General features: G+C 52.6%; 1 protein-coding gene and 3 non-coding genes across 5 annotated transcripts in view; 2 read left to right on the top strand and 2 right to left on the bottom strand.

The window, feature by feature from the left end:
- Positions 1–3,265: 3,265 nt before the first annotated feature.
- On the bottom strand, positions 3,266–3,370 carry LOC136327981 (U6 spliceosomal RNA). Its single transcript, XR_010730027.1, has one exon. It is a non-coding gene; the product is annotated as a U6 spliceosomal RNA (small nuclear RNA).
- A 2,523-nt stretch (positions 3,371–5,893) lies between these two features.
- On the top strand, positions 5,894–5,965 carry TRNAC-GCA (transfer RNA cysteine (anticodon GCA)). Its single transcript has one exon. It is a non-coding gene; the product is annotated as a tRNA-Cys (tRNA).
- A 1,423-nt stretch (positions 5,966–7,388) lies between these two features.
- On the bottom strand, positions 7,389–7,460 carry TRNAC-GCA (transfer RNA cysteine (anticodon GCA)). Its single transcript has one exon. It is a non-coding gene; the product is annotated as a tRNA-Cys (tRNA).
- A 700-nt stretch (positions 7,461–8,160) lies between these two features.
- Positions 8,161–25,849, top strand: part of LASP1 (LIM and SH3 protein 1) — a 42,799-nt gene continuing 25,110 nt past the window's right edge. Inside the window, exons 1-3 of one of the 2 annotated variants that reach the window (XM_066263766.1) lie at positions 8,161–8,375; positions 15,674–15,768; positions 25,520–25,604. In XM_066263766.1, coding sequence (XP_066119863.1) covers positions 8,307–8,375; positions 15,674–15,768; positions 25,520–25,604 — 249 coding nt within the window. In that variant the 5' untranslated portion in view covers positions 8,161–8,306. Of the gene's footprint in view, positions 8,376–15,673; positions 15,769–18,521; positions 18,577–25,519; positions 25,605–25,849 lie in introns of those variants that run through there. The other variant, XM_066263767.1, reaches the window with a different exon arrangement.

Genomic DNA, 25,849 nt, shown 5'->3' with positions numbered 1-25,849 from the left:
TTAAGGAAGGTTGTCTGTACTTCATTTTTCTCATTACCAACTACCTGTCTCTGCAGTTCTACTACTCTCTGCATTTGCTCTGTCAGTTACTTTCCCTCCTTTGGTGTATATGCACCGTATATTGCTTCTCCAGCTAGACTGTAAGTTTCTCGAGGGTAGGATCATGTTGCATTCTTTTTTGGATTCACAGTCGTTGGCACAGTATCTGGTTTACTAAAAGCCCTGAGTTGTACTTGCTGCTGAACTGCAATCCTAATTAAACTCAGCTATCTGATTACACCAAACCTGTACCCAAAGCAGCTGAATGTTGAATGTTGTTGAAACAAAGCTTACAAGCCTGTGTGACTCCTACAGTTTCAGACGCGCTCTCCGTCCAGTACTCCTACGCCACTGACTGACTAGGTTCACATTGTCACTCACCAAAACAACTGTTTCACATACTTTCTCCTGTCTCAAACCTTCCACACCTTATCTCTCTTAGCTGAGGGGCTTTACTCTTCCTTTTGAAGAAAATGAGAATCAGTCAGGAGCAGTGGTATGCTGGTAAATGGCCAAAAACAGGCTTGGCTGGCGGCAGCGGGGGGTGGGGGGACACGAAGACACCTGATTTCCCAAGGTGCAAATACTCTCATGTGCTGATTTGAAGCTACCAAAGAGATGTCAACTGGCTTAAAAATTCCTGAAAACTTAACCATTGGTTCTTACTAGCTGGTATAAGCTGAACTGAGCACACTTCTGGAATCAACTACCTCCTTCACCAACTCCCAACTCCCAATTCTATTTCCAACTCAGACATCTCTCTGAATTTCAGAATTAACTGGGTCGCCAACTGCATGCTTAACATCTCCTCTTAAATTTCTATGGGGCAACTCAAATTGAACATGCTGACCCCATACTAGAATGTGAAGTCCATGAGGGTAGGTAGCTGTACTTTATTACTTTCTGTGTGTTTTAAAAAGAAACTCTCCTGCCTGACTAGGCAGTGGTGCAGTGGATAGAGCATCGGATTGGGATGCAGAAGACCCAGGTTCGAGACCCCAAGGTCCCCAGCTTGAGTGCGGACTCATCTAGTTTGAGCAAAGCTCATCAGCTTGGAACCAAGGTCGCTGGCTTGAGCAAGGGGTTACTCGGTCTGCTGAAGGCTCATGGTCAAGGCACATATGAGAAAGCAATCAATGAACAACTAAGGTGTCACAACGAAAAACTAATGATTTTTTTTTTTTTTGTATTTTTCTGAAGCTGGAAACGGGGAGGCAGTCAGACAGACTCCCGCATGCATCTGACCGGGATCCACCCGGCATGCCCACCAGGGGGCGACACTTCGCCCATCCAGGGGGTCGCTCTGTTGCGACCAGAGCCACTCTAGCGCCTGGGGCAGAGGCCAAGGAGCCATCCCCAGCGCCTGGGCCATCTTTTGCTCCAATGGAGCCTCAGCTGCGGGAGGGGAAGAGAGAGACAGAGAGGAAGGAGAAGGGGAGGGGTGGAGAAGGAGATGGGCGCCTCTCCTGTGTGCCCTGGCCAGGAATCGAACCCGGGACTTCCACACGCCAGGCCGACGCTCCACCCCTTAACCAACCGGCCAGGGCCGAAAAACTAATGATTAATGCTTCTCATCTCTCTCCATTCCTGTCTGTCCCTATCTACCCCTCTCTCTGACTCTCTCTCTGTCTCTGTAAAAAGAAACTCTTGATTTTTTTTTAGACGTACTAATTTCTCAGCCTTATTTCAGGAAACCACATCACAATCCACCCAGATAGTAAAGACTAAAATATAAAAGTCATTCTTGATTCTTTTCACCCCCTCACTCTCCCCAAGCCATCTAACGTACAGGAAGTGTGTGGCTCCCCATCCATGGCTAATCCAGATGCTGGCACTCTGCTCCAGCTCTATCATTCCTACTGTGGTAGGCTGAATAGTGGACCTCCATATATGTCCACATCCCAATCCCCTTGTGAATATGCTACCTTACGTGATAAAAGGCACTTTGCAGATGTGATTAAGTTAAGGATCTTGAGATGGGGAGATTATCTTGGATTATCTGGGTGAGCCAATGTAATCACAGGGTCCTAATAGAATGGAGGCAGGATGATCAGAGTCAGAGACAGAGAGAAGGTGTAAGAGTGGAAAGAGAGAGCAGAGGGTGAGAAGATGCTACCTTCCTGGCTTTGTAGATGGAAGAAGGAACCATGAGTGAATAAATGCAGGTGGAGAAACTGCAAAAGTCAAGGAGACTGATTCTCTCCTAAAACCTCCAGAAGGACTGCCAGCATGCCAACACTTTGATTTGAGCCCAGTGACGTTGATTTTGGAATTCTGACCTCCATAACTGTAAGATAATATATGTATGTTGCTTTAAGCAGATTAAGTTTGTGGTACTTTGTTACAGCAGCAATGGGAAACTAATACATCACTATAGTAAGACATAATCACCATCTCTTGTCTGCACTATTGCAATAGAATCCTAACCTGTCTCTCTATGTCCACTCTTCCTTTTCTTTTATAGTGATGAGAATGCTTAACATGAGATCTACCCCCTTAAGAGATGTTGAAATGTATAATACAATATTGTGAACTGTAGGCACAGTGTTGTACAGCAGATTCCTAAAAACTTATTCATCTTGCATAATTGAAACTTTATACCCCTTGATTTGCAACTCTCCATTTCTCTCTCTTCACCCCTGGCAGCCACTGTTCAACTCTCTGCTTCTGTGAAACTGACTGTTTTAGATACCTCATGTAAGTGGAATAATGCAGTATTTGTCCCTTTATGATTGGCTTATTTCATGTTGTATAACGTGCCATGTCACATATTGGAAGATTTCCTACTTTTTAAGGCTGAACAATATTCTATTGTATATATTCTCTATGTAAGTTCTTGACTTCTTGTAAATTTTTTTTTTTTTTTAAGTGAAAGACTATTTAATTCTTCAAGAATCTAAAAACAGCCTGACCTGTGGTGGCACAGTGGATCAAGTATTGACCTGGAATGCTGAGGTCACCAGTTCAAAACCCTGAGCATGCCTGGTCAAGGCACATATGGGAGTTGATGCTTCCTGCTCCTCCCCCCTTCCCTTTCTCTCTCTCTCTCTCTCTTCTCTAAAATGAATAAATAAGTAAGAATAATAATAATAAAAAAGAATCTAAAAGCAGACCAAATGTGTTTTGCTGTGAACACTTTGTAGAGATGAAGTGAAGCAGGGGCTGGGTTTAAAATTTTTAGACAAAGAATCAATGCCACGACGGCAGGGGAAAGAATACAAGAATAAAAAATATGGGAAGCTTCATGAATTTGCATGTCATCCTTGGGCAGGCACCATGATTATCTCCCCTGTACCATTCCAATTGTAGTATATGGCCTGCTGAAGTGAGCACTTTATAAATCTTTCCCACGAGTGTGAGTGATGATTTCAAATTCCTCTGCTAAAAACTGGCTGTTGCTGGTTTTTCATCCACTTGGAGTAAAATCGAAACTCCTTACCTTGCTGCGCAAGGCCCTCCAGTTCTCTTGAATCACTTTCTGCTTGCACACCTTTCTCTAGCCATTCTGGCCGCAGGGCCTTTGTAGTTGCCATTTCCTCTATCTCAGGGGGCGGGAACCTTTGTGGCTGAGAGAGCCATGAACACCACATATTTAAAATGTAATTCCATGAGAGCCATACAACGACCTGTGTACCTTACGCATTATCCAATAAAAATTTGGTGTTGTCCCGGAGGATAGCTGTGATTGGCTCCAGCCACCCACAACCATGAACATGAGCGGTAGGAAATGAATGAGTTGTAATACATGAGAATGTTTTATATTTTTAACGTTATTTTCTTTATTAAAGATTTGTCTGCGAGCCAGATGCAGCCATCAAAAGAGCCACATCTGGCTCGCGAGCCATAGGTTCCTGACCCCTGCTCTATCTGAAATGCCCTCCCCCCTATTCAGGTCTGAACTCCAAAATCACCTGCACAGAAAGTTCTTCCATGGTTCTCCAACCTTACATAGACCTCCTTGTACCTACCTAACACTGTATCTTTTTAAAATTTATTTTACTATTTCTCTTATCATTACTGGACATTTTCTTGTTTATTCACTTGTGCATTTGTTTCTAGTCTGTCTCCATTAGATTTATTTATTTATTTGTTTTAATTAATTAATTTATTTATTTATTTTAGAGAGGAGAGAGTGAGAGTGAGAGAAAGAAAGGAGGAGGAGCAAGAAGCATCAAATCCTATATGTGCCTTGACCAGGCAAGCCCAGGGTTTTGAACTGGTGACCTCAGCATTCTAGGTCAATGCTTTATCCACTGCGCCACTACAGGTCAGGCTAGATTTTTTTTTTTTGACAGAGACACAGAGTCAGAGAGAGGGATAGATAGGGATAGACAGACAGGAACGAAGAGAGATGAGAAGCATCAATCATTAGTTTTTCGTTGTGATACCTTAGTTGTTCATTGATTGCTTTCTCATATGTGCTTGCTCAAGCCAGTGACCTTAGGTCCAAGCCGGTGAACTTTTGCTCAAACCAGATGAGCCCGTGCTCAAGCTGGCGACCTCAGGGTCTCGAACCTGGGTCCTCTGCATCCCAGTGCAATGTTCTATCCACTGTGCCACCGCCTAGTCAGGCTCCATTAGATTTTAAACTTGGCTCTGGCCACTTGGCTCAGTGGTAGAGTGTGGGCAGGGCGTGTGGATGTCCCGGGTTCAATTTCCTGGTCATACAGGCAAAGCACCCATCTACTTCTCCATTCCTCTCCCTCTCACCTCTCTCTCTCTCTCTCTCTCTCTCTCTCTCCCTCTTCTTCTCCTGCAGCCATGGCTCAATTGGAGAGAGTTGGTCTGGGGGGGGTGCGCCTGAGGATGGCTCCATGTCCTACCACCTCAGAGGCTTAGGAGAGTTCAAGGCCCTGGCCGGTTGGCTCAGTGGTAGAGTGTCGGCCTGGTGTGCAGGAGTCCCAGGTTCGATTCCCGGCCAGGGCACACAGGAGAAGCGCTCATCTGCTTCTCTACCCCTCCCCCTCTCCTTCCTCTCTGTCTCTCTCTTCCCCTCCCACAGCCAAGGCTCCATTGGAGCAAAGTTGGCCCTGGTGCTGAGGATGGCTCTGTGGCCTCTGCCTCAGGCGCTACATAGGCTCTGGTTGCAACAGAGCAATGCCCCAGATGGGCAGAGCATCGCCCCCTGGTGGGCGTGCCGGGTGGATCCTGGTCGGGCACATGTGGGAGTCTGTCTGATTGCCTCCCCCTTTCCAACTTCAGAAAAATACAAAAAAAGAAGAAAAAAAAAAGAGCTCAGTTACTGAGCAATGGAGCAACATTCCAGGTGGGCAGAGCATCGCCCCCCTAGTGGGCTTGCCGGGTGGATCCCGGTCCTAGTGCATGAGGGAGTCTGTCTCTTTGTCTCCTATCCTCTCACTGAATAAAAAAAATAAACATTCAGTAAGAGTCAGAACCTTTGTGTCTTTTTATTATAATTATGTTCTGTACCTAGAGTGGGGTGCATAGTAATTGTCCCATAAAAAGAAGGGAGCCACTAGAGAGCATAGCCTGGGAAAGTCTCTCAGAGGAGACATGTCTGTATTCTTTTATCCAGTTTTGCAAGAGGTCGTTCTCTCACTTCAAGTAAACTGGTGTGTGGGATTATGGATAAAGAATTTAGCTTAGAAAAGGAGGATTGGTACCTAAGTTCACATATTTTCAAAGGGCCATATTTTCAGTTGGTCTTTTAATTTTGTTCCTTATCATAAGTAAATATTTTTGGGTCTTTTTTTTGTTTGTTCTGTGGGAATCATAAGTAAATTTAATATCAGTTAGCAGGAAGTACCTAATGAACCTTTTGAACTCATAAATAATTTCAGTACAAAAATTTAGGATTGGTGTAAAAATAATTTACCAAGTGGATGTCAGCACAGGGGGTATAGCTCAGTAGTAGAGCATTTGACTGCAGATCAAGAGGTCCCTGGTTCAAATCTGGATGCCCTCTCATATACTCATGTTTTCTCAGTCACTGGGGTGTACTTCAGAATAATTCCATTGTCTTGAGGGTTCCACCGCCCTGCATTCTCTCTGGAATAATGCAAAGCCCTTCCCAAGAGATGGTGAAAGGAAGCGATGAGACGGTTAATGAGCTATTGGCCTTGGAGATGGGTGGGGCAATGCCATTTTGCCTAGCTCATAGTCTGACCCGGATAGGAGAACAATCCAAGTTCAGTAGATTTACATAATTGCAAAGTTGAACAAGACACACGCAAATATAAGAGAAAAGGTGAAAAGTGGAAAGTTTTCTTCTTCATCTTAGCTCAAAGAAAAGCCTTTGGTTTGATAACCTACAGGTGGCATGTTTGAGGCCTGGTGTCCACGAAAGAGTGGAAAGTTGGTGGCATCTAGGGTCTGGGCTTTGCCCATGTCAGACACATCTCCCAGTAATGTGAACCGTGGGGAAAAATGCTCCAGAGTATACCCTCGGGGCCTTGAGGGATGACACAACCAGATTCCTGGTTTAAAATATCACAGCTGCCCCTTGACCCAAGAAGCGTGTCTGTTCCTTTCTCCTTTATTTTTCCTTTTTTGGGGCAAAACCTAGTCTAAGGGGATGCCCTTACTCCCTGTTCACATTTACTGTTTTCCTCAGGCTTAGCAGTGACACTGTCAGTGACTAAACCAACAAGTATCTGTCCCCACCGCTAGGTTATGAAATTCAACAGCCTTGTATTAATTACTAGCTTAGTGGTTCTTAAAGAGTGGGTCCTCTGACCAGTAGCATTGGCATCACCTAGGAACTTGTCAGAAACGTAAATTCTTGGGATCCCACTCCAGGCCTACTGAATCAGAAACGAGGTGTTTTAATAAGCCCTCCAGGTAATTCTGATACACACTCAGTTTGAGAATCACCGCATTAGTTTATGCCAGTTTGCATCAGGAAGTAACTTTATTTTTGTAAATAAAAATTAGTTTATGGGTGTTCATTGGGCATTGTACGTTCTCAAAAGTGCTTTGACTCTCCCTATACCTGTGCCATGAACAATAGGGAAGGGTGAGCACAGCATGTTCATGTCACCGGTAATAAAGAAAGCTTAAGTTGGAGTAAGGCGGTGTCTGGGGGTTTCTTTCTCTCGACATATCACACTCCCGTCGGAAACAGAGCACCAGCTTGGGGTATTCTGTCCCCGGAACTCGCGGCCACGGAAATCCCGATACTTCTGGTGCCAGTAATTGTGACTGCGCAGCTTTTGTACCTGATTTGTGCGCATATCCACAGAATCGAAAGCATTCCGCGAGGGCTGAAGAAAGTGGAAAGAATTTTTACAAAATCTATTCTGTTCTCTTTTAATCTAAGACCCAATGTTAAAATGAAAGAGTCAAAATGGATGGGACTATGTTGGTTAGAGAAGGAAGAAAAACTGCCAAGGGGGCACCCGGATTTGAACCAGGGACCTCTTGATCTGCAGTCAAATGCTCTACCACTGAGCTATACCCCCGCGCTGCTACAGTGCCTGGCGACGGTTCTTTGGTTACTAGGCCACCGCTACACGGAAGGAGGAAATGAGGCGAAGTGGAAAACGAGGGTGCCCGAATCCGGGGATCCCGGGAAAGCTTCACCGCAGACGCCGGGAGAGCTAGACCCGGCTGCAGGCGTTGAGAACAGGCGGCAGGGACGGGTTCCGCCCTAAGTGGCAAAGGATAGGAGGCGGAAGAGAGGCTAACCGAGGGGCGGGGCAGGGGGTTCCCATTCTGTCCGTTGATTCATGCCAGGTACTCATGGGTACAAAGGAAAGTCCCCAAATTTGGTGAATCTGATCGGGCCTTCAGGAGTGTTCCAGCCCCACCCTCGACAGATGAGAGAGGTCTGCCCGTCTCCCGCAACCCGGGAGCCCCAGATGTTCGACCAGACCGGCTCCATGCCGCTTTCAGCGCGGGAAGGGATCTGGGCACAGCGGGCGTCTTTCCAGGGCTCCGCCAGTTAGGAAGCACCCGGGCGCCAAGGCCCCTCGGGGCTCACTTAGGCGCGCATCCCCGGCCAGCCCGCCCCGGAACTCGCCCCCGCGCAGCCCCACGTCTCCCGGAGAGCGCGCCTGGCCGCGCGCGCTCCTACCCTCCGCTCGTCCCCGCCCCGGTGCAGCCCCTCCTCCCCGCTGTGTTTATTAGGGGAAGGAGGGCGGAGGCGGAGGCCAGTTCCCTAGCTCCAGCCGCCGCCGCCGCCGCCGCCGCCGCCGCCGCCACCGCTGACTGTGTAGTTGCAGTCGCGGCCGTCTCCCGCCAGCTCGCTCTGGGGAAAGAGAGCGCGCGCAAGCTCGGGTGTCCCCGCCCCAGCCTTTCCCGGAGCCATGAATCCCAATTGCGCCCGGTGCGGCAAGATCGTGTACCCCACGGAGAAGGTGAACTGCCTGGATAAGGTGAGCCCCGGGACCAGGAGACGCGCCTTTGCCATCCATTCCCGAGCAGTGCTCCAGACTGGGGGAAGAGAGGAGAGGGGCCGGGTCTGTGCCGCCTCATCCCCGCGGTCCCAGCAGGAGGGAGGGGAGGGCGGTGTCTTGGGGTGTTGGGGACAGACCCCAGTCTGAAGCCAGGAGATCCGAGGCGAGGCAAGGAGTCCACGCGTGGCGGGCAGCCACTATTTGAGAAGAGTCGGCTCTGTACCCGGGGGTTGAGAGAACGAAAGAAGGGTAGGGAAGCCAGGCCACGGGGTGGGGGCTGGGGGGAGGTTAGGGGTGCAGTCCCACCCCCTAGGTCGGGGAGAGTGAGAGAGACGGCCGCTCCCTCTCCCCGCCGCCCGGAGCGCCAAGTAGGCGGAAGCTCGGGGCTCTGGGGGAGGGGGCGGCGGGGGGGGCGGGGCAGAGGCTGGGGGGCCCAGCGAAACTGGCCGCTCTGACCGCGAATGGCTGGGGATCCTGGCCTGGAGACTGGGGGCGGGGGCTATCAACCGGCGAGTGTTGCATCTGGTGAACTGGCCTACGGACAAGGACCTGAGCCCCTTTGAGAGACCCCCGCTTTTGGACGATCTGTAGTCCCCCTGATGGTTCAGCGGTTGATGGACCGCCGGTTAATAGCAGCTTCCCAGCCCCCACCTCAAATTAGAGGCTAACTCGCTGTGCTGGGCTACCTAGCCTGAGTAGGGCGGGGTCGGTTGCTGGAGTAGGGTGGGTGGGGGGTGCTTCGCAGAGATCTCCTGAAATTGTGCACAGAGCTTGAGATCGGCTTGTAGAACAAAGAGCTAACTTTTCAAAGCAGGTTTACCCAATGGAGGGTGGGGTTGGCTGAGTTCAGGGGAAGGCAAGAAAAGGGGGAGGTGTTTGGGGGAGGGGAGGATGGCCTTCTGGAAATTCACTGTCCCCTGGGGCCCTATGGATTTATCGTCCCCCCCCCCCCCCATGCTGGACTTGTTCATCTGGTTGCCATTATACTTTTGGAGGGGGGGTGAAGAGTAGAATTGGTGTTTCCAGCAGTTTGGGGTGGGATCCGTCCTCTCTTAAGCTCCCTTAGATTCTGAGGCAAAGTCGGCCCCTGCTTGGCGTCCCATCCCAGCCTGGAAGAGGGGCCTCTGTGATTTTGTACCCTTCCTCATCCTGCCTAAAGCTGGCTCCAAGTTCAAATACTCCCTTTTTCTCTTTGAATTGGCAGAGGTGGGGAACATGGGATGGAAGAGGGGTGCAGAGCCCTGGGACCAAGTTCATTGGCCACTTGAAGCCACATTTTCTCCCGGAAAGGACAGTTCATTCAATACTTGTTGTCTCTCCCCTTCCCCTTGGGGTTGGAGCTTCCTCAGTGACCTTTGGCCTCTGAGTCAGGGTAAGATGGTAGGAGGGTTCCAAGGTTCTGAAATACTTTTGAACTTGCTCTTGGAGGGAAGGGGCACATGAGGCTGCTGCTCTTTCACTGTCTCTCCGGGGCTGGACCAGACAGGAGAGGAGGGCCATACCGGGAACACCAAGGATGTGGGTGCCGACCCTCTGGTGACTATGCCAACCTTTGGGGAGCAGGACTTGAGTGGAGGCACTAACTGAAGAACTATCTGCCCTTGCACCCCGATGATTTTACCCTTCCCTGGTTGTAGGGATTTGGGCCTCTATAACTTGAGTTTCCTGTCCTCTCCTTCTTCTCCCTAGTCATGAGTTGGGAACAGGCTTGGGGAACCTGTACCCATATAAGGCAGAAGCAGTATATGATGGAAAGATGCTACCCTGAGTTGGGAGACATGGTCCTCATTGCAGGTGTTCTCCCACCAGCTTTATGAGTGGCGCTAGGCCTCAGTATTCACCATCTGTCAGATGGGGGTGATGATGTCATTTCCTTGGAGGTAGGGCAGTTCACTGAAGTGCCCTGAGGGGGTGTGGTATAGGCTCTGTACTCCCTACCTTTTTGGGATACTCTGTCTAGCCCCACACCTAGCTCCCCTCAGAGGCAGATTAAGATTGGTTGAGGCCCTGAGTGCAGAACAAAATATTGGGACCCTTAACAAAAACAGAGAGACAGGGAAAATAAAAATACATGTTAACCATATTTTTAAATAAATAAAAAATGTTATGTACTATTAATGTTAAAATTGCACATATGAAACCAAACTTGGTGTCATTAGAAAGAAATGTAAAGTTGGGGATTTGTGGGGCCCTTCAGAAGTTGGGGCCCAGGGCGCATGCCTGGTGCACCTGCCGTTAAATTCGCCTCTGGCTCCCCTTGTAAAGAACTTTGGTGCTGTGTGTCAGAGGGGAGGAAAGCAGGGATCCTGCCAGGTACCCTCCCCAGCTGTTCTCTGGCTCTAGATGGAGAGGACAGTCAGGTGGAGGTTGCCTGGGGAAGTGGGGATTGGTGATTCCTCCCTCTTCTTAGAGCTTTTCCTATAGGAGGAGGTCCTAGGGAGACCTCCTCACCCCCTGCTCTGAGCAGGAGGCCTGGACTATCCAGGTGTCAGACCTCTACCTCCTAACCGCCTCAAGGCAGTAAGGACTGGAACTTCCTACTGGGGAACTGGTGCCACAAGGGCTGAGACCTGAGAAGAGGAACATTCAGTCCCACAGGCAAGATTGCTAACCAACTTCCCAAGGTTTTCCATTTACAATAGGAGAGAGTCAAATTAGACCCACCCAGCTCACTACAATTTCCCTATGGCAGTTAGCCCACAGTCTGACCCAAAGCACAGGCTATGTCCTTGGTGTTAACCTTTTCTCCTCCCTGAGCCTTATCTCCCAAAGGCTTAGGTGGTGTAAAGGCCTTGTCACCTCTGACGGCCACCCTGCCCCCGACCTGCAGCAGGCAGCTGCTCAGCATGCTGGATAGGTTTGTATTGCTTGTGACGGTGTTTGAGGAAGGAGATAGAGATTTCCTTCCCCAGAGGACTTCTGGGATTAGAATTGGGGGAGAAACAGGGTGACCTCATATTTGTCATTCACTGGACAAATATTTATTGAGTACCTACTTTGTGCCAGGCGCTCTGAAGGGCTGCGGTGGGGAGGCAGAGAGGCTGTATCTCAGATGTCCTCAACATTCTGAGAGAGGTGGATTTTTATCCCTGTCCCTGGAAGGAAGCATTTGTATTTGGGGACTTGTGTTGTCATAAATCTTGCCCTGCCCCTCCCCCTGGGCTAGTTTTCTAGGGCTCCTGAAAACAGGTGGAGACAGTCATCCTGGAAGGGTAGAGGAATGGTGTGTGCCAGTTTCCCTGGAATCCCCATTAAGAGGGTTCCCCACCTCTGGTTGTCTGAGCTGCCCCCTAACCTGCTCTCTCACTCCCTTAGGGGGCAGTAAGATAAAAGGAGGTGGGCTGGACACAAAAAAAGGTAAGTCCTTGCAGCTGTGGTGCCCCATGTTCCTAGCTAAAGCTGAGAGTACCCCACGATCACCTTGTGGCCATTCATTCATAGCAGCTACTACTTACTGCGGCGTGCCAAGCTCAGCCTTCATAGCAGCCTCACGCAACAGCTGTGGTTGCTCCTGTAAATGATGAACCCCATGAATGGAGGCTCAGACAGTCGTGTGGCTCATTCGTCTCTAAGCTAGAGCTGGAATTCCAATCTGAAATTCTTTGTACTCAGCTGTTCTGCCTGTTATGTTTGCGAAAAGTTACTTTTATTTACACTATCTCATTAGTGTCCATAGTGGTGCCGCCCCATCCTGACCCTGGCCTGAGGAATCCTCTGGGCCTGGGCTCTTGCCAGAAGCTGGTGTACTAGACATAATCATCTCCCCCTGAGAATTTGTGGAGGTGCAGCCAAGGTCTATGACTTTAAGCCAGCGGCCCAGGTGGGCGATTGAACTGGGTTGGTTACCCAACTAGGGTGGGGCTGGTGTTGCCCCTGGAGAAGGGAGAAACTGTGACCCTGGGCTAAAGGAAGAGAGAGGAAGGTCTCATACTCCAACCCTGAGTCACAGCCACCCCAGGCAGCCTGGGTGCAGAGGGCGAGATGCCAGGCTGCAGGCACAGTGACCTGAAGCTGGCTACATCTCCGTCACTCGGAGCTGGGAGCAGTGCTTCCTCCACCTCCACAGTGATTACAGAGAGATAGGAGCTGGCCCAAGCCTTGCCCAAGTGTGGGAGATCTTGCTTCTGCCCCATCCGCCTCTGTCTGCCTTTCTGCAGGCAAGGGAGATTTGAGGGCAAAGCTGGAGCCTGGAGGATGGCTGAGAGGCTTATAGTAGACACCAGAGGTCTGTTTTTTCTTGAAAGGGAAACTGAACTTTTAGGGCAATGGGAAGGATTAGAGTTGCCTGTCCAGAGGTGTACTTTGCTCCTGATCCTGAGTTCCCTGTCCCGAGGCTCTGGAATGCTTCTCTGAATTCTTGCTGGGGCCTTTAAGGACTTAGGGAGCAGGGAAAGAAGTAGCCAGAGAGGGTCATTGTGGAGTTGTATTGACTTATTTCCCCGACTGTGTTCTTCACCAGACCTGATTGAGACAGGGGTGGGGTTTGGGGGGGCACCTGGTCCAGTCTTGGCCCACAGGGGCTGTTGAATGACCCGCCATATTCTGTCCTCCGTGCTCTCCACTTTCCTATTGTGAAGGGGACACAGTAATGGGAGCTGCTGGATTTTCCTGCACCTTGGAGCCCTCCTTCAGAGAGTGAGGAAAGTGACCTGAGGCAGCTAGCTTGGAGCACGAGTCATCTTCCTCCCAGCACCCCTGCGGGACCCTGGTTTTAGTTCCACTTTACAGCTGCCAGACGGAGTTTAGCAGTTACCCTGAGCGCACTCAGATCACCTGTGCTTTTATTTTTCTGCTCCTGAGTGCCCTGTAAGGGAACGGAGGACTACCGCCCCAGACTCTAGTGGGTCTCCCTGAAAGCAAGGGGTCTCTGGGGTGAGGCGGGGAAGAGCTACTGCTGGAAACGGTGCCGTCCCCGCAAATAGGGATTCACCTCCAAATGGCAGCTGGGAGGGGTGTTGTGGAACCCCTGGATTGCGTGTTGACCCTGTACCCCCTGCCTGGTCAGTATACCCTGCTCTTCTTCCCAAGACGCTGGCTCCAGGGTGGGATCCTGGCCATCTGCTAGGGTGGGGTGTCTGTCTCCTTCCCTTTGTCTCTCCCAGATCAATCAGGAGGCAGCTTTGGAGGTCCCCAGCCCTAGGACAGTGCTTATTCCTGCAGATGTGTGTGTGAAAGTGGGTCATGGTCTGGATTCCAGAGAATGTTTTTCCTGGCAGGCCCCTGCGGGGTGTGGGGAGGCGGGGGCCCAAGCAGGGGCATGTGCAACTAAGCAGGCAGAGGCCAGCGGACCGGGTGGTAACAGGACTGGGGCACTTTGCCAGTGCCTCCCAGGCATTGGAGGGAGAGGGACTGCCACTTTGGGGGCCGATGGGGGCAGGGACTTTCTCGTTTTCCTGGTGGGTTGTAAGTGTTGGGGTTTTGCACCATGAGTCTGGGCTGGGCTTTGGGATGGGCCCCAGTTGGGGTGGGGGCCAAGCTTAGACCAGACATCTCTTTGCTTCCAGACTTCCAGCTGGCCTTCTTCCCAAAACAGTGGTTCTCGAATCACTTCGTGTACTAGTCTACCACTGGTGGTTCCTTTGGCTCTCCTTCACGGGGAAGTACCTGTTAGATGCCAGCTACCCCTGAATTGCCCCATGGTCTCTGATTGAACTGGGCCAGGGTGTGTGTGGGGTAACCCAACATCCCAGCTTCCTTTTGTTTGGTCCCCTCTTCCAAAGTGTCCCAGAAGCACCCTTGGCAGGGAAACCCATTTTGAAAAGCATTGTCGTGGGGGAGGATTCCTTGTCAGATGGCCAAGACCATCCCTGTGCTGGTGGTCACCTTTAGCTGTCTTCCTGGGCCCTTCCCTGGTTTCTGGCCTCCTTCCTTGAGGGGTCAGGAGCGTCTCCCTCGACTGCCGGGAGATGGGCAGAGTCAGGCCAGTCGGATCACCCAGGCAGGTCTGGATTCTGGGGTCCTGAAAGTTGGACTCCTGGTCAGTGCAGATCCCAGGTTCGTGTCCTGGGTTAGATCTCATTTGTTTTTTTTCTTTTAATTTTTAAAAAATGTTTATTTTACTGATTTTAGAGAGAGGAAGAGGCAGGAACTTCAATCTGTTCCTGTATGTGTGCTGGCTGGGAATCAAACTGGCAACCTCTGCATTTCCAGACGATGCTCTAACCAGCTGAGCCCCCGGCCAGGTCTCATCAACATTTCTTAGGATGGGGTCACTTCTTTTGCATTCTCTCCCCTTCCCTCCTGTTCCCTCCCATTGGCCATGCTGGATTGGTCCTGGTGGCCCTGTAGTGGGCCTCTTGGCTTCACTGGGGTCTCACCTGTCACTTGTTGTCACCCACATTGTAGCTGTGGCTGGGCACAGTGAAGCCCCGCCTGCACCCCCCCCCCCCCCCCCCCGCCAGTACCCGTCTCTGCGCCCTTTGCTTTGCTGAGGTTCCTATCTGCTGTGCCCGGCAGCTAACATTTGGGTACTTAGAGGTGCCAGGTGCTGTGCTGAGGGCTTTGCGGGTGAGTTCTCATTTAATCCTCAACTGTGCCAGGAGGGACAAGTATCATTTCCATCCTACAGACCTGGAAATGACTCCCAGGTGTGGGCCCTGACCAAGGTCACATAGCTAGTCAGGGTGGAGCTTTGATGTTCACTATGGGGTTTCCTTTCCGAAGCTTTTAAGCAGAGCTCTTTGGGGGGCCTGAGGGGGGGTGCTCGGGGTGCTCTCCTACTGAGGGAGGGCGAGGGGAGGGAGAGAGGGCATGGGAGGCATCAGAGCTGGGGCCCTGGCTATGGAAGCTAGGGGTGCCTGGGTGTTGGGCCTGCAGTTAGGGGTGGGCCCTCCTCCCACTCCCCCTCTCTAGGCCTGGTCAAGGCTGAGGAGCTGCCCCTCATGTTCAGTTCCGCAGCGGCTTCTTAGCAACCCTGGTACAGCTTTGCATAAGCAATGAGGCTTCTGCAGCTTGGTGACAGCAGGCGTGGTCTGGGGAGGTGGAGACGACCTTTTGGGGACAGCTCGCCACTACTCTTACTGGCCTCTTCCCCACTCACCCTACGTGTCTGCCCTTCTCCCTTCCTTACAGCTTAAATGGCTGATTGGTGGGGAGTGGGGAAAGGGGGGGATGTCATCAGCTGCCAGAGCCTGTGACCTGAGATGTCCCCAGCTCACTGGGGGTGATTCTATATTCAAGTCCCCTGGATGGAGCAGAAGCGGTTCTTCCTAGAGCCTGAGCCCCCTTCCTGAAGTCCTGGTATCTGATGGGTGTCCTCCCTCTGCCTCTGTCCCCAGTTCTGGCATAAAGCATGCTTCCATTGCGAGACCTGCAAGATGACACTCAACATGAAGAACTACAAGGGCTACGAGAAGAAGCCCTACTGCAACGCGTGAGTCCCGCCTCGGATGGGATGGGGCAGGGCGGGGCGGGTCTCTCGGCTCCCTCTTGCCTCTTAGCTGGACAAAGCGAAGCGAGGGCTCATTTCCATTTCACAGAGAAGGAATCAGGCTTGGGGAGAGGAAGGGACTTTCTCAGGATGACTCGTCTAGTGAGAGGCTAGTTCAAACGCAGTAAAAGGAGTGTGCCTTTTCCACTGCGCCGTGCTGTGACAGAGGGGTCCAGTGTGGCCTTTCCAGGAAAAGTGACCTGCCCTGTTTCTGCCCAGTTGTGTTCTCTGTGTCTCCTTTCCTCACTTCTCTCCCAGTAAGAGCAGTTGACTGTTTTCATCTCTGACATCCCCCCTGCCAGAGAGCCTGAGCACTAGGCGTTGGGGTCCTCCTTTCTGGCATTAATTTCTTTTTTTTGTATGTGAGAGCGATAGAGACAGAGAGAGGAAAAGATAGGGACAGACAGACAAAGGGAGAGAGATGAGAAGTATCAGTCCTTTGTTGTGGCACCTTGGTTATTCATTGATTTCTTTTCATATGTGCCTTGACCGGGGGGAGGGAGGGCTACAGCAGAGTGAGTGACCTCTTGCTCAAGCCAGTGACCTTGGGCTTCAAGCCAACGACCTTTGGGCTCAAGCCAGCGACCATGGGGTCATGTCTATGGTGCTTAAGCCAGATGAACCCGCGCTCAAGCCAGCGACCTTGGGGTTTCTTTCCTTTTTTTTCTGAAGTGAGAAGTGGGGAGGCAGAGACAGATTCCCACATGTGCCCAACTGAGATCCACCCGGCGTGCCCACCAGGAGGCTATGCTCTGCTCATCTGGGGTGTTGCTCTGGTGTAATTGGAGCCACTCTAGCGCCTGAGGCAGAGGCCATGGAACCCTTCTCAGTGTCTGGGCCAACTTTGCTCCAGTGGAGCCTTGGCTGCGGGACGGGGAGCGAGAGACAGAGAGGAAGGAGAAGGGGAAGGATGGAGTAGCAGATGGGCGCTTCTCCTGTGTGCCCTGACTGGGAATCAAACCCAGAACTTCCACACGCCAGGCTGACACTCTACTGCGGAGCTAGCCGGCCAGGGTGACCTCAGGGTTTCGAACCTGGGTACTCTGCATTCCAGTCCAACACTCTATCCACTGCACCACGGCCTGGTTAGGCACAATTCATTTCTTGAGAAGTGGGGACAGCAGAAAGGGATGGCCTGGCCCCGGGCAGAGCTCTTCCCGCTCTGGTGAGGGAGGCTGTGGAGACTGTCACCCTTTTCCAGTGAAGTTGACTTGGGCTCTCTTCTTTCTGCACTGGGACCTGCAGCCTGGCCTGCTGTGAAGACATGGGTAGGGTAGGGTCCGCCAGCCGTGCTGTTTCAGAGAGTACACCTCCCACCTTCAGGGTGACCTGGTGTGCATGGCGCAAGTGTGAACGCTGTGCAAACTCAGGTGGGTCTGGCGCACATGCGGGATCTCCCAGCCGTCCTGCTAGGTAGGGGCTTCAGAGGGTCAAGCCACTTCAAGTAGGTGGCAAGGTCAGTATTCAAAACAATTCAGCATCTAGCCTGAGTCTGTTTTTTTGTTGTGTGTTTTTTTAATTCCCAGCCAGGAGGCTCTTTGTTGCTAATGTATACCCAGGAGGGGGATTTGAGACTTGTCTGAGAGTTGGGGTCTTAAACCCCTTTACAAGGCTGCCTCTCCCTTTTTTGCACCCCCAGTCCTCTAGTCATACCACTGCCTCATCTTCTTGGTGGGTTGTTTTTTTTTTTCATTCATTAGGGATATATTGCCCCTCGGCTGCTACATGCCAACAACCTATGCCAGGTGCGGAGAAAACAGATTTTTTGATAAACTCTTATACTCAAGAAGCACCGTGTGTGTTGTCCCTTCTGGAAGGGCTTGGGACATGGGGACCGGGGACTGTTGGCTGGGGTAGAAAGAGGGTCCCTCTCTTCCTTCAGCTGCTCCTTCTCTCCTATTAACTTACACTGGTCCTCTTCCCCCCAGCTCTTCCCGCCCCCCAAGGGAAATGGGACATTCTTTGAATTCTTAAGGGCTCACACAAGCCCTGATTCTGTGCCACTTCCTCCCTCTGTTGGGGAGGTGGGGTGGGGTTCTCTACAAAGCCAGAGGCCGGGGCAGTGTTAACCTCTTGATTGCTGGGCCCCTTCAGGCCTGATTCTGGGCACTTTGGGGGCAGCTTCTGACCCTTAACCCTCCAGGCAGAAAACTGGCTGAGCCCTGAAGCCAGTGGGCTGCGGGGCCCAGCACTTCTTCCCAGCTCTTCCCCAGGACTGCAGTAGCCTAGAATTCAGTGAGCACTGGGAGTTGGAGAAAGAAGTCAGAGGCGTGTCCTTGTTTTCCCTGTATTTTCTCAGCCTAGTGCCAAAGTCCCAGCTTACTTTTTCGCCCTTTTCTGGGATAGGTTGCGGTGGGTGGGGGAGCTCCTTGCATTGGTTGGAGGGCTCCAGAGGAGGCAGAAGAGGAAGCACCCCTCTCTGGGTGCTGCTTCCAACCTGCCTAGGCAGAGGTTCCCTATTGGTCTCCTGGCCCCGAGCCAGAGGGCAGGTTGACTCCTCTCTGTTCCCGTAGCCTTTGCAGTCTTGGCCTGTGCCATGCCCAGGTGGCCTCTGGCCCAGCTGGGATGTTCCCTGGGTCAGACAAGACTTTGGGGTTTTGCGGGCCAGTTGTGTTTCACTCCGGCTAGAGTAGCAGCCTTGCCTGAGGCATTCACACCCCCTCAGCCAGCTTCTGCTGAGCATTTGTTCCATGCCTGCTGTCCACACATGGAATTCCCAGGATGAAACCAGATGCAGGCCCGGCCTGCCAGGTGTGTCCTGTAGACCTCTCTGAGCCTTGGTTTCCCCATGGGTAAAACTCCTTAGCCTGGGACGCTGACCCAGAGACCGAAGGATACTGAGTATCTGCTCTGCGCCAGGTAGTATGCTCTGGCCACTCTCATTCCTGCCTGTTTTCTTCCTGCCTCTGGCCCCATCGTCCAGCGACGTTCTGGTTCCGAATCCTGGGGTGTCCAGGATGTCCTGGCCTTGCTTTGCGGACCAGGCCTGGCTTCCTTCTCAGCGGCACCTCCCACTCAGAACTCAGAGAGCTCAGAACTGAGAGAGGCAGGTGGTCTCCGCTGGCACTGTGCCAGGGAGTTGGGCCCACCCAGGGAGTGTGAGTGTAGGGTGCAGGGCGGCCTCCACAGTCTGCTTGTCTTCGGCTAGTCCCTGAGCCAGGATCTCACAGGGGGTGTGTCAAGAGAAAAATCTGTCTGTCGTCCCTCCGTGACATCTCAAGACTGAAGTACTGGAAAGTGACTGTAAGCAGCCAAAAGGCCTTTTCTGTTTCTCTCCTTACACCAGACTTGCTTTAGGGTGAGGTGTGGGGCAGAACGCAGAGCTCACAGCTGGGTGGTGGGGACCCCCATGAACTTGCACTGACACATGCGCCTGGTGCGTTTCCAGACACACTTGCTGCTGGATGCGGAGCTGGAGAGAAACGCCAGGGAGGTCGGCTGCGTAGGGTGCGTTTGTGTTCACACTTCCCGGACCATAGCCACCCAGACGTCGCTATGGCAGGGTAGAGGCGCCGGTGCCTGTTGTGTTTAGCGCAGTAGCCAGCAGCGGAAGAACCAGTGAATTGCATTCCTTTTTGAACCTTCTTTCTAAGCAGGTGGGGTAGGCTGCTCCAGTTTGCTTAGAGGGAAATTTATACTCTTGGTTATTTGTTTTGTAAACTACATTTCCTGAAAGTGGGGCGGTCCTATCCACAGGACAAACCTGCTGCTTTGCTTTCATGCAAATAGTCTAGGAGTCTGGAGGTCAAGGGCAGGGTGGGGGGTGGGGAGAAATGTGCTGTTCTCTCCTGCTTGGGTGCCATGACTCAGTGGGGGCGGCAGACCTGGGTGCAATTGCAGGCCAGGAAGGGAGCCAGTGTTTGGGTGTCAGATGCCGAGTGGATGTGGACCCAGGAAGGAAGGGTGCTGTATCTTTCTGCCATTCGCCGACTGCGGATAGGATATCCGGGGTTCATCCTTCAGTTTCCTTGATCCGCGGGGCGAGGGGCTAAGGCAGATGGAGATGTGCCCGGTTCTGGGAACAAGGGACTCGGGTCCTGCCCCTTCCTCAGAGAGTAGGGCGGGCCTGTGCTGGTGGAGCTGGCTGCTCCAAGTGTCTGGGGATCCTAGCAGACTGTCTCAAATCCCAGCTGCTCTTAGGGGATGGGGCAGTGGTAGGCAAATGCAGGTTTGGGGGGCCTGGACTGATAGCTCAGTTGGTTAGAGCGTCATCCTGATATGCAGAGGTTGCCTGTTCAATCCCTGGTCAGGCCACATACAGAAACAGATGGACGTTTCTGTCTCTCTTAAAATCAATCAATAGATTAAAAACAACAACAACAACAAAAAACATTAACAAAAATATCCAGATCTGGGACTGGGGCTTTCCCTCCTCCCCAGAATTTTGTGCCTGTGACTGGGCCCCGGGGATCAGATGGTTTAGGGAGCCAGGGTAGCGCCAGGCACGGGAGGGGGGGTGTTGTGTGTTGGGGACAGGAGAAGCACGCTCAAAGGGGAGTCTGCAGTGGCCAGATGCGGCCTCCAGGCAGTCCCCTTACTTCATTCTCAACCCCAAATCTTTGTACTCACAGATGTCAGGGCCGTAAGGTTCCTAATACCTATTTCATAATACCATTTCATAGATGAGGAAACTGAGACCCAGTGTTTCTATGCCTTGTCCAACTTGGCAGAATCATTTCTTTTTATGTATTGCCATCAGGAGCAATAGCTGGTTTTGATTTTATAGTTTGTCTCCAACCCCTGAGGGCTGGTAAGTTCTTCTTCAGTCTAGCCTTGATCTTTTTTGGCTGCTCATTATTTTTCTCTGGCCACACAATGCCTCCTTGTTGCTTCCTATCCCTGCCACTTCAGCCTGAGGCCGGGGGGGACTGGTGAGAAAGTGGGTTAGTTAGAAGGGAGCCCTCCCTGCCCCATGGGCAGTGTTCCCAGCAGGGGCTCAGCAGCTCCTTCCAGAGGCAGGATGTTGGGACTGCCCCCCCCCCACCCCTTTTGGTAAAACCAAAGGCTCCTTGTTGCTTTTATTGATGTATTTTTGTTCTTCCTTAAACAAAAAGCTGTGATTTTTGAATGAGTCTGAGGCTTGAAGAGGTGAGGTTGCGTGCAGAAGGGGGCGCTGGGCTTTCAGGCTCTCTGGTCTGTTGTATTCTGTCTCTGGAACATAGCTAGTGGCAGGACTGGGGGTGGGGCTCTGCCCCCTACAAGTTGTCCCTGTTCCCAGTAAGCCTGTAAGCAGGAGCCTAGCAATTTTTCTACATCCTCCCAGTCCTCAGGGATAACCCAGCTCCTGGGGCAGAGGCCCCTCCTCCTGCATCCCCACAGGTCATTTTTTGGACTCTCAAGACACCCGCTTTAGAAAAGTTATAAGGAGAAGGCAGCTTCTTACTGGGGGTGGCTGAGGGACCCCCAGAGGGTCTCATCATGGCCAAGCTTAGGAATAGGTTGGGTTTGAAAGATGAATTGCTTTCTCCTCCACCCAGCCTGCCAGGCACCCTTTCCCTAGAGGACTGAGAGCTAGGAGTGGACTGGGGTCCACCTGCGAGAGAGATGTCAGCTTGCCCTTATCCGGCTGGGTAGCTGTGGTGGAGGGGACAGTGCATTCGTTGGTCAAAGTCTCCTGCTTGACACTGAACCTCAGTTTCTTTATCTCTACAATGGGCACATTCATAACCCTTGCCTTTTCTAGTCCATAGCCTTGTGGCAGATTTTAGCAGGCAATATGCACAGGACACAGCCTATCAAGAAGTCGCTTTGTGTGCCTGTAAGCTCTCTTGGAGGCTTAGGCTACTACTAACAGCAGCCTGGTGTCCCTGCCCCGTCTCTGTTCTTGCCCTCGTGGCTGCTAGGTCCCTTTCCCTGTTCTCCAGACTCTGACCTGTCCTGTCCTGTGTGCTCTCCACGCCTCTCTTCCGCAGAGCAGCGGATACTGCTGTGAGGGTGGAGAGGGGCGTTGCAGAGGGCCCACTGCTAGGAATGATTAACAGGGAAGCTGGCCCACGAAGGGACAAAGAGCAGCTGTGCTCCAGACCCAGCTCCAGGCCAGGGTTAGGACGCCTGGTTCTCCCCACCCTGGCCCCTTGTTCCCTCACCACGGCCCAGTCTGTTGGTGGGGCTGGGGTTCCCGTGGGGTCACTAGCTGGGGGCGGGTGGCCCCTCTTCTGTCTCAGTGCCCACAATGTCATACACACACGTCCATTCATCTCGACGGGGATGTGAGGGGTAGCGGGAGGGCAGAGCTTCAACCTGAACATAGAGAGGGAGGGAAAAGGTAAAATTCCCAGCAGTTGTTTCTGGAAGGAGGTCAGATTGGTTGGAGCCCTTGCCATGGCAGTGGTGCTGGTGGGGGAGGGGCAGAGCACTGATGCTGCCGTGCCTGCCCCTCTAGCAATAAATCTGCAGCACCTGTCCTCTTCACCTGAATTGTCTAAGGGTCCTGCAGACAGCCTGCTGGCTTTGCCCTCTGGGGTCCTCTGCAGTGGAGGACACCCTTGCTGTCTGTGTCCTCCCCACCCCCACAGACCCTCTCTCTCTCTGTCTGCTCTCCCTGCTCTCCTGCCTGGAGCTGAGGATGAGGTTGCCATGGGAACCTGAAGCACAGTGAGCAGGGGAAGGGAAAGACAGGGTTGTCAAGCCAGGGCTGGGGGTTGTGGGGAGCGGACAGGGTTGACCCAGCCAGAGGATTTCAACGCAAGCGGCATGACTGTTCCTTCCTCTGGCCTGGGGTTGGGGTTTAGGAGGCCGGGGCAGGAGACTGGGGGAGCGGCAGCTCCTCGTCAATCTGGTTAATCTGTTGCAGGATTAAAATCCCTTTCCTTCCCCTGTCACGTTAAGCGGAGTCAACATCTAGGCCGGTTCTCTGATGGGGTTAGTGTTCTGGTTGTGAGGCGGCTGAGACTGGGGGTGACATATGACTCCAGAGAGGAGGCAATACAAACGAACCCCACCCAGAGGTACTTGCTGCACGTTAGAGGGCTCCTGAGACCCCTCTGGTAGAGTGTAGGAGGCGTGGGAGGTGTCTGGTTGTAGCCTGTATTGCGCGCTGTCACGTGCGGACCTGCCGGCCTTGGTGTCTAGGGGACGCCCCTCGCTGCAGAAGGCTCATCTATACATTTATCGTGTGTGAGGAATAATGCAGTGTGTGGAGGAGCCTCGGGACTGCGGCTGGGGAGGGTGCACGTCGGGTGCACAAGTCTAGCTGTCCTGGGGTCACTGGAGCGGGCACTCCGTTATAACCGTGTATACTCAGGCAAACGGGAAACCCCGGGTTGCAGACTGGCTCGCATGCACATGTGTTTGCTGAGCCTGCCAGCTACCCTTCCCCACCAAGTGCCAACCAGTGCCATCTTCTCAGAATTGACCTTTCAAGTTCTGGGCCAGAGCTGCCCTGGAGGTATCCTCGGTTCCCCTGCTTTAGGACCTAACTTCCCTCTGTTCTGTGAGTCTGTACTTACAGGTGCTCTCCTGACCACACCCCCACCCTATGATGCCGTCAGAATGACTCTTATTTGGTGGGAGGGTCTTCTCTGAAAGGACCTCAGGGCCAGCCGGTTCCACTGGAGATCTCACTTAGATCTCTCTTGCTGTTCTCTTTCTAGCCTCTGGGAACAGACTCCCAGTTGATCTTCCCTTTCCCTGGAACTGCTCTGGAATTTTGAATGGCGCTCCTCAGTGGTGGGTGGCTCTGGTTTCGTGGAACTGGGCCAAGTCTGGAGACTGGACCCACAGCCTCAGCCTCACATCCATCCGCAGGCCATGCCAGCTGCAGGCACCTGTGTTTACTTTTCAGTCTCCTCTCTTTCCTCCCTCTGCTGAGGCAGCTGCGGGCCGGTGCTGTCCTGGGAGGTAGGACCCAGGAGGGGCAGTGGAGGCTATTGGTTAGGACGCAGCTAGAATCATTTAAGTTCAAGATAATGAAACTAGCCCAGAGGAAAAAGGATTTGCCAGTCGTCCAGGGAGTCAGTGGCAGGGCCAGAGTATAGCACTGTGCCCCTCTCCCTTGGTTGAGTTCTCCAGACCTCAAGCCCTGGTCTTCACTGTGGAAATTCTTGTGTTCGCCAGCAGCCGTGGCTAGGTGTGTTAGGGTGGCTGGAGAGTGTGCCAGGCTTGGTGAGGGCACAGAAACTGGAGGACTGCTCATGCCCAGCTCCAGGGCACATCAGCCGACTGGGGTGGAGCATGCCCGGAAGGGGGCAATCCTTCTCTCACCTAGGGACAGCCTGTGAATCCCGAATCTGCTGGTACACGCGGTTGTGGTGGGGTGTGGTCACCCAGGGCTGAAAATGACCAGATTGGGCTCCTGCTTAGAGAAGCCACCCACCAGTCCCTGAAATAGTTGGGGCCCAAGCGGATCCCTAGCCATCTCTCATGCTAGCACATGTATACAAACCACAGTGACTCAGGACTGCTTCTCCTTTAGCCGGTTTGCTGGGGACTTTGTGATGACCCAGTGGGATGTAGAAGACCCGAGTTCTAGTCCCGGCTCAGCTTCAGTGCCTAGTGTAATAGTCGCTTATTTAACAAATATTTATTGAATACCAGGTATTATTCTAGGAGCGTGGGATAAATCGATGAACAAAAGAGACGCCCCCAAACAGCAGCAACAATGACAACAAAAACCCTCACCTCATAGAGAAATAGTGGGGAGAGAAGTTCATTATGAAGTCACTACGTGCTAAGTATTTGGTGCTAACACACTACTTCCTCTTCTGGGAAATGAGAGGGTTGGGCCTGATGGTCTGAGAGGTCCCTGCGGCCTGGGTTCTGAGGGCTTCCCTGGCACCTGCCACCTCCGAGCCAGTCCTCTTTCTGGGAGACAAGACTCTGGTCTGTCTAGTGTTGGAGGACTGAAGGGTCTGGGTCAGGGTGCTGGGTCCTGGGGAGGGTGTCTGGGTGCCAGTCTGGATGCGAGCACTTCCTGGCCTTGTGCCTCGGCCACATTGCTTAACCTCTCTGACCCTCAGTTATGTCACCTGTCAAAGGAGGACAATAGGGTGCTTGTGAGGATTTGATGAAGGAAAGCATGTATGTCCTTAGCTGGGGCAAACGTCAACCATTGTTGCAGTGTTTTCTATCATCCGAGGGTGCCCTCTCTTCTGGCATCATCCTGATCTCTTCCCCAGTTAAGTGGGACCTTGTTAGCCCTTTGATATACCACTCTAGATGTGTGTTTGTTCCTCTCACCGCCTCCTCAGGAAGCCCCCTGGATATGTGTTCCCTTTTCCCCTTTATTTCTGTCTCCATATCCCTCCTGCCCTTCCTCTCCTTGGTTGATCCCCATTTCTGGTCTTAGCTGGAAGCTTTGTCCTGACCCCATCCTCATCTTCTCCCCAGTCTGGCCCAGCCCCCCTTGACTTCCCTGGTTGGTAGACTAAGGCGTGGATTATCCCCGAACAGGGGTGATCTGAAACCCTCTGTGTGTCCCCGTGGCCTCCCTGTGGCTCAGGACGGTTCTCCTGGTCCGCCAGCCACTCAGGCCTGTGTGTCTCCCAGGTCCGGTCAGGCCGAGTCTCAGAGATACTTGCCTCCCCCTGGGTGGGTGGTGGACGCTGTGGTCCCGCTCCTGGGGCAGGGGCGGGGGCAGGAACAGCCCATGGATATGAGGAGGTTGCCGGGAGAGAGTCTGGGGTCTGTGAGAAGCCTAGAGGTTGAGCCTGCTCTTTCCCCAGAGTGACCTCTACTTATTTTTTCTGTCCTGCAGACACTACCCCAAGCAGTCCTTCACCATGGTGGCCGACACCCCAGAAAACCTCCGCCTCAAGCAACAAAGTGAGCTGCAGAGTCAGGTGAGGGGGCGGCCGGCGCTGGGGCCTGATGGGGCACGAGGCTGTCGTAACCTATTCGTTTGGCAAGGGCTCCTTCCCCCTTGGGTTACTCAGCAAGGCCAAGGTGCTGACATCCTAGGACTCGCCTTGTCTCCCTGCCTTCAACCCTGTACTCAGTTACTTCATATTTCCGGACTTGATCAAAGGACGGGGGGAGAGCATGCCCCGCTTCTTACCTAGAGTGGGTTGGAGAGGTATAGGTGTCT

The sequence above is a fragment of the Saccopteryx bilineata genome, chromosome 2 (genome assembly GCF_036850765.1).
Source record: "Saccopteryx bilineata isolate mSacBil1 chromosome 2, mSacBil1_pri_phased_curated, whole genome shotgun sequence".
NCBI lineage: Eukaryota > Metazoa > Chordata > Mammalia > Chiroptera > Emballonuridae > Saccopteryx > Saccopteryx bilineata.
This window is presented reverse-complemented; position numbering and strand designations above follow the sequence as displayed.